We start from the raw sequence: 8066 nt of genomic DNA, 5'->3' as shown, positions 1-8066 counted from the left end.
TAAAATTTAAATTTATTACGAGATTAACTTTTTGACGTGATAATGGCACTTCTGTTTTAAGTATGTATTTTATCTTTTAAAGATACATACTGAAATATTTACAAAAGAAGCATATGTTCTGTGGGAATGCTTTGAAATAATATGGGGGGGGGGGCATGAGTGGACGATGGATTAAACTAGATTAGCCATGAATTGATAATGGTTGAGACTGAATGACTGTTACTTGGGGTTTCATTATGTATTGTCCGTTTTTATGTACAATTGTTTCCATGATAATTTAAGAAGATATAAATCAACACCCCCAACAAAAAAGAAATGAATCACCACTTGAATTTAGGAAGTCTTTTTTCAATATCTGAGGAAGTATCTGAAAAACAAACTTTGACAGTATTCTTCTTACACTGGTTAATAAAACAATCAGATTGAGATAATGCAGACTACAATACTACAGTAAAATAAGAGGTGAGCGGGAGCAAAGTGGAAGGGGGTATGGGATAAAAACTTACCCACTGGGTACAATGAACACTATTCTGATGACAGGCACACCAAAACGCCTGACTTAATCATTATACAAGGTATCCATGTAACAAAAACACTGTACCTTCTTAATTAATATTTTAAAATAAAAAAATAATGGGTGAGACTGGTAATTCATTTCTAGCTCTTCAGCCTACCTATTTAATAACTCCTGTCCAAAAGCCTGCCAACACATTAGAAAACACAATATCCATGAATATAATTACGTATTAGTCACTATTCTATCAAAACAGAAGGCCACTCAGTTATATAAAATCACCCTTATACTTCATCAAGTAAGTTTTAAGAAAGCCAATACATTTCAAAAAATTTTTACTCTTTATTTAAACATAAAACACATTTACAGCATGCAGGTTAACTTAAAATTATATGGCGTCTTCCCAAACCAAGTATCTTTGAATGTGTCTTCAAGCACTGAAAATAAACCAACATATTCCACAGGTAGGCTCTGATTCTCTTCTGTAACCTCACGTCAGTTGAGTTGAATTAAGTACAAACCCAGAGTTATGCACAGTAGTTAGTTTTCTTAAGTTAGGCAAATAATTTAATTGATCACCATGAATAAATATTATTCTCTTATTTCATTGAGTTTCTCTTCTGAACCATTTATCAATACCATTCAGAGGAACATTAATATACCCAGTCAAAAAGACACTGCAAATTGAAGGTCAATATTCTAGACGATCGGACATTTTCATCTGTAAGAGTAAGTGCTGTGTTTAATGACCTACCATAGCAAAAAGAGCAGTTCGCTGAAAACAAATTTATGAAATTCTTGGTACACTTTAAGAAAGTTTGAAATTATAAATAGAAAAGAACCAGTAAGATATTTTTAAAAACCCAATATTGTATACTCTGAATCACATGCTAGTTACAATTCATTGTTTGTTACACAGCACCAATACCCATGATACATCTTACAAGAATGAAACTAACATATTCAGACAAAAGAGAAAAAAAATTTGCTTCATTTGTGAATATTGCCAAAGAAGCAAGTTTCCACGTGAAAACAAAATGTAAATGTCTATGTGAATGCAGCCAAATGTTTCTCCATTTAGAAAACTATCACCATAAAGAGGCTGTAGCACTTTTTTTGTTTACTGCGTTACTTGTATCTTGCTGCACACCAAGGTTTCATCTCAATTTTTGGAGTGTTTCTTTTGATCAATCCTAAGGCAACACAATCATTTTAGAGGTTGCAGACTACAACAGCAAAGATCAACTGTTAAAAAAATAAATAAATAAATTTATCTTTTAAAATCAAAATTATTATAAAAGTGGAAATTACGATAGTTAAGGAAATAGAAAAATAAGCCAATTATGATCTGAGTCTTCTGACCATGGCTCCAAATTTAATAATACAAATACCTGTGTATAAAACTTCTTCAAAAAGTTAATTCTGCCAGCCAGATCTTAACACAGAACTTTCCAAGTTTCTCTACTGACCGAATTACCTTAAATCCCCATTCTCTGCATATTTCTGCTAATACAGTTGCAGTCACCTCCCACCCATCACTGATGAAGCAAATATTGAAATCTCTTTCCCTATTACTTTTATACTTTCCTAAAATAAACTGTTGACTTAGTTTAATCATCTGAGGAAAAAGTGGCAAAAATAGGTACACTTTTAGTACTGACTACAAAATTATGGGCTATAGCCAACAAAATAATTTGAGGATTAGCAACTTGCAAATAATTTGCTATTTTTAGACTAAAGAAATAAATTATAGTGTATGATTTACTGTAGCAGGTAAAAAACATCTCAGGGATTTCAGATCAAAATTTATCTACATATTTTTTAAAAAATCCACCATGTATCTGTCCTGTTTCTTCACATTTTTCTCAGTTTCCATAGGCTATAAATTTAGATCAGCCAATAAAGTACTAACAAGATAAAATTATGTTTATTCCTATAATATCTTAATTCATTTCACTATATTAATTAAAGACAACAAATTAGTATCTGCCTAATTCTTATATCAGCTAGCAGGCTCACCAGAATGAAGCAGGGTATTTTCATTCCATCAAGCTATGTTGAATACAGAATCAGGAAGAAGAGAAATACAATTCCTTTTCCAAACTCTCTTAAACTGAGATCTGCTTTTGATATTGTAAAATATTTCAATTCAAAACAACTCAGCAATAGGCTTTTCATGAGATAACAACTGAGTAGCCTTGCTCAGTCTCAAATGCCTAATTAGGCAGTTGTAAGGTTTCAGTGCTCAAACAGTAGTTTTCAGAAGCAACCTTCAGAAATGATACAAATAATTTTAGCCCTGATATCATTTCATGGGATTTTAAAATACAGTACTGACCTGATATATTTTGTGGGCATGTAGTGTTATAAGTGGTAAAATTTAAGACATTTAACCTAAATGTTCCATTTATCCAAAAAAAAAAAGGAAGACATTTTAATAGGAAAAGAAAAAGAAGAAGCAGTAGCAGCTAGGTAATTTAAACTGAGATTTAAAAATATACACAAAAAAACAAATACAAAAAGCACAATCCTATAAGGTACAGTTAGCTTGGCACAGTAAAGACTAAATTTAAGACAAAAAAGAGAAGCCGTGTAATAAATAGGGCCGCAGTTGTAAACTGTCATTTTTCCCTCCTAAGATGCCAAAATTGCACTCTAGTTGTGTTGGGAAGCAGCAGAGTTTACAAGAAGAGTGGGCAGGAAACAGCTGTACAGGCCAGGTATAATTTATACATTAAAAGAAAAGTTATAATTCTACAATTCCAAGGGGGTAGAGGTTAGTCACTGAATGACTGACTGACTGATACTATGTCCTCTTCATACTTGAGTTGCTTTTCAACATCTGAAAATGGGAGAAAACATAAAGAGAAAATACATTTAGTTTTACAAAACTCATGTTTGAGGTAATCATGAAGAAGAACGAAACAAGGAAATAAAATATGCCAATAATTTATAAATATTCTAGCTAACAGCTCTGACCACTTTCCCCAAAATTAAAGAAATCACAATATTAAATGATTCAATTTCTTCTCCTTTTGTTTACCTCCTCTACTCAGAACTACTTATGAGCAAGGACTAGGAGGCTAGTCCTTAATATGTTTTTATTCTCCATAATAAAGCCATAGGTGAGCTGATACTTTCATAATATTTGTTTAAAAAAGAAAAGGAAGGCTAATCTTTTAACCAGCAGACTGGTCAGTAACATTCTTAAACCAAGGACAACTAACTAGCAACTAGTAGTTACAAAAGGGAAGGTGAAAAACAGTGGAGGAATAGGGATAAATAGCAAAAGAAACAGTGGAAGAAACAATTCCAGCAGCTGTTACCTGGAGCCATCCTTAGATTAACTGCCTACTTACCTATGCATTTAGAAAAACTCAACCTGTGTGAACTATTACGCAAGCCAGAAGAACTGGGAACTAAAGGTATCAGTATTATTCACACATTGTCATCCTTTCCAAAAATAAAACCAGTGTTTGGAAATGTTTTTCTTAACTGCAAAGTATTTAACTTTTCAACAATTTATCATGTAAGTAGATTATGTATTTCCCAATCATGGTTTAAGATTGATTGAAGAGTTTAAAAAATAAGATCTGCTATCCTTTGGACCAGCAATGAAACAAACCTGTAAACAAAATACTTTTATATTATAATTTTCAAGTCTTGAAAACCTAGTTTAGCTGGTTTAGCTATCTTTTTTTTTTTTTGTCCTGAGACAGAGTTTCTCTCTGTTGCCCGGGCTAGAGTGCAGTGGAATCAGCCTAGCTCACAGCAACCTCAAACTCCTGGGCTCAAGCGATCCTCCTGCCTCAGCCTCCCGAGTAGCTGGGACTACAGGCACATGCCACCACACCCGGCTAATTAAAAAAAATTTTTTTTGTTGAGATGGGGTCTCACTACATTGTTCAGGCTGGTCTTGCATTCCTGGGCTCAAGTGATCCTCCTGTCTTGGCCTCCCAAAGTACTGGGGTTGCACGTGTGAACCACTGTCCCTGGCCTACTTTGTGATATTTTTTATCCCCTAAAAGGAAGAGATTTTACTTATATAATTAAAAATAAACAAATAAAACTCAGAAATCCATTAGAAAAATCACCCACAATAGGTAAGAGAGGACACAGAGAGATAATTCATTAAAAAAAAAAAACATAAATGGGCCAATAAATATATTTAAAAATCCATTTTCAATAATAAATCAATAAAATGCTATTTCTGGCCAATTAAATTAGAAACATAAAATTGATTAACACTCAATGCTGGCAAAGATATAACAAAATAGTATCTTTGGCTAATATGCAATTTGGTGCAGTCTTTCTAGAAAGCAATGTGGTAATATGTAGCAAGAGCCTGAAAAATGTTCACACCTCCTTGTGATTGCATTTCTGGGACTCTTCTGGAAATAATCTAAAAGGTGAGGGAGTATAAAAAATGTTTCACATTTCAAATTTCATATATGGAAACCGCAAATATCGGAAAAATTAATGTAATTAAATGTCCAGTAAAAAGGGATGGCTATAAGCCATGGTATATCCATTAGACAGAACACCAAAAGCTATTACAAATGATCCAAAATGTTAGGTTTATAAACAGTAACAGAAATTTTAATATGTAGTATGATCTGAACTATAAAAAGCACTAGAAGTAGTCATTAGTTTTTTTTTTTTTGAGACAGAGTCTCACTCTGTCCCTCCACTAAAATGCAGTGGTGTCATCACAGTTCACTGCAACCTCCAACTCCTGGGCTCAAGCAATCCCCCTGCCTCAGCCTCCCAAGTAGCTGGGACTAGAGGCGTGTGCCACCATGCTCAGAAAACTTTTCTACATTTTGTAGAGATGGAGGTCTCTTGCTCTTGCTCTTGCTCAGGTTGGTCTTGAACTCCTGACCACAAGCAATTCTCCTACCTTGGCCTCCCAGAGTGCTAGGATTACAGGCGTGAGCTACTGTGCCTGGCTCTAAGTTACTTTCATAATCACTTATATTTAAAAAAATTATGACACCAATGTGAGAATCAAAAAAGTCCAAAAACCTATTTAATGATCAATGGCTCAACTTTTCTACATATACCTATGAAAAGCCAGATATAAATGACAAACCTGTGGGTATATGTAAATATTTACGCTTGTTTGCCTCCTCCACCTCGTACTGCCACTGGCTGGCTGTTCTGAACAAATGCACCTCCTCCACGAATTGCACTTGGATGAGTTGGAGAAGCTGCTGGATGTTGCCCAGGACGAATAGGTTTAGCTAGTATGAAAGACAAAGGCTGACTTTAGAATAAAGCTTAACATGTGAGACTGTAATCACTGACGGTCTAGGTCTCTTCTCTTTATTCATTCCAAATTCCCAAATGTTTTGTTTCTCTTTGCTTTTGTTTCTCTCTTTTTCTTTTCAGTTACATCCCCCCTTTCTCTAGCCTCTTAAAAATCTTCCTCCCCCAATGACTATTCTGAAACATGAAATAATTGCTGATGACTTACTTTCTTGCAATTCTTTCCTTTGCTTTAACAATATTGCTCTATAGTTTCTACTATCCCTGACCATTCTCGTTTATGTCTCCAGTTCTTATTTATCTTCTTGTTCTGTTAATGTGGTTATTTCTCAGTTTCTCTTTTCCTTCCCAACAATGCCACTGTTTGGTAAGTTAGAAAGTAAAGACAGACACACCTTCACAACACATTATAAAACTCAGATAATGTTTTCAACTAAAGGAAAGCATTCAAGCTGAGCAAGGTGTACAGGTTTTAATGTGTTCTACTAACCAATCTGTGCAGAATGCCCTCTTCTGGCCATATTCTTTGACCTGACTGCTTCCTTTATGCGATCAACTTCTTGCTGATAGCGTTTGCGATCACGAGATGCGTTTTCTTTGGCTTCCTTCAGTGCTGACTCCAGAGCTTTCACTCTCTCGGCTGTAGCTCGAAGTCGCTTTTCCAATTTAGGAAGTTCGCAGCGAAGATCCGCATTATCACGTACCAACTAAAGGTACACAAAGAAAACAAGGATTCTAGCTTTAACAAGAGGATTTGAGAAAGTCTCAACATTTCATAATTGCTCTTTAGAAAAGAATCATTTGTACCAAAAGCTTTTCATTTAGCTAATGTAGGAAGAAACCCACTGAAAATACATCCATCCATCTATATTATACATACACACATTTCTCATAAAGATATAATTTAATTTGTTAAGGTGGATTGTTCTTTCCCCTGCTAGGCAAAGACAATAAATTACAACACAGTGCTAGGTTTCTTCGACAAGATAACTAATCTAGGGAATGAATATCCCTTTATATAAACTAAGTACACAAGTAAACAAACTTAGGAAGCCCCTCAGTAAGTGCTGAAGAGCCAAAATGTCTTTAGCCTTACTCTAGTGCAAATAATGTGTTTACATTAACAAAGATATAGAAGAGTCAAGTGTGTTAAACTTTTTTATCAGTAACCTAAATCATTTACAAGTAGTAATACAGAATAAGCAAAAAAAAACCTAGTAAGCATTATTTAAAAGAAAAAATGAAATGCCTCATCATATATTTCATATACTGGGCATTAAATGTAAAAAGACTTCCCAAAAAAGACTGTATTTTAACTGCAAAGACTTGTCTACTGGAGATTTAAAAATTACCATGAATAAATCAACAAAATGGACAGTCCTGAATACCCTAAAGAGAAAGTAAGAATGCATGTTTTTATTGCCCCTTTTGATAATAAAGTTGTTAAAAATATTAACTCCTCTAAAAGTAACTAGTGGTATTTGTATGTAATTGCTTGATAAAATATTGAAATAGATTCAGGTATAAAAATTCCTTAGAACTCTGAAAGATTAAAATACTTGCCATTCAATTTTTGATTCTTACAATGTTGCAGCTATCACAAAATATACTCTTTATTACCTGTTTGTGCACTTTAGTGAGTTGTTCAAGATTATTTTCAAGAAAGGAGATTTTTTGCTTCTGAGCAGCACTGCCTCCAGTATCATCAGAATCAATCTCGGCACTCTGAGAAAAGAAGGTTGATGAATACTGTAAAACATTTAAAAATCAAAAAAGATCTATACAAAAGACTATACAAAAATTGACATGATAATGTAAAATTACTTCATTTATGAAAACAAAGAATTACACGCAGCAAGTGCCATCTATACAAATACCCACACCTCAGTATACTTATATTACCTTTTTAACTCTGGTAGCCAGGTCCTGAACAAAGAGCTTGCGCAAGTTGTGTAAAGTCTGAAGTTCTTTTGCCTTGAATTAGAACAGCAATATTTTTGGAATTCAGACTTCAAATTTAGGACAGAGTGGAAGAAACCCACAAAATACTCCCCCACCCTATTTATTTTCATGTTTTTCTTACCACTGTCTCTTCCAAACCCTTCAAGTCTTGTCTTGCTTGTTCTCGTCTATCTTGCATGACCCTATCAAGAGAAGAATATACACATATATTTTCAACTTTGATCCCATAAAATTCTAGTTTTATTTAGCACAGGAGTTTAATACTTTATCTGAAAGGATCAATAATTTAAATAAATGAGAGTTGCTTATTTTAAAATAGTTT

General features: G+C 33.9%; 1 protein-coding gene across 1 annotated transcript in view; it reads right to left on the bottom strand.

The window, feature by feature from the left end:
• Positions 1-832: 832 nt before the first annotated feature.
• The window catches only part of KIF5B (kinesin family member 5B), a 45809-nt gene continuing 38575 nt past the window's right edge, over positions 833-8066 (bottom strand). The window contains exons 21-26 of the mRNA XM_045554111.1: positions 7866-7926; positions 7685-7756; positions 7403-7507; positions 6273-6489; positions 5607-5757; positions 833-3356 (exon numbers count right to left, since the gene is read on the bottom strand). Of these exons, the coding sequence (XP_045410067.1) occupies positions 5627-5757; positions 6273-6489; positions 7403-7507; positions 7685-7756; positions 7866-7926 (586 nt within the window). The 3' untranslated portion in view covers positions 833-3356; positions 5607-5626. The remainder of the gene's footprint in view (positions 3357-5606; positions 5758-6272; positions 6490-7402; positions 7508-7684; positions 7757-7865; positions 7927-8066) is intronic.

Source organism: Lemur catta, chromosome 1, assembly GCF_020740605.2.
Source record: "Lemur catta isolate mLemCat1 chromosome 1, mLemCat1.pri, whole genome shotgun sequence".
Classification (NCBI taxonomy): domain Eukaryota; kingdom Metazoa; phylum Chordata; class Mammalia; order Primates; family Lemuridae; genus Lemur; species Lemur catta.
The sequence above is the reverse complement of the archived record's forward strand: the minus strand, read 5'-3'. Positions and strand labels throughout refer to the sequence as shown.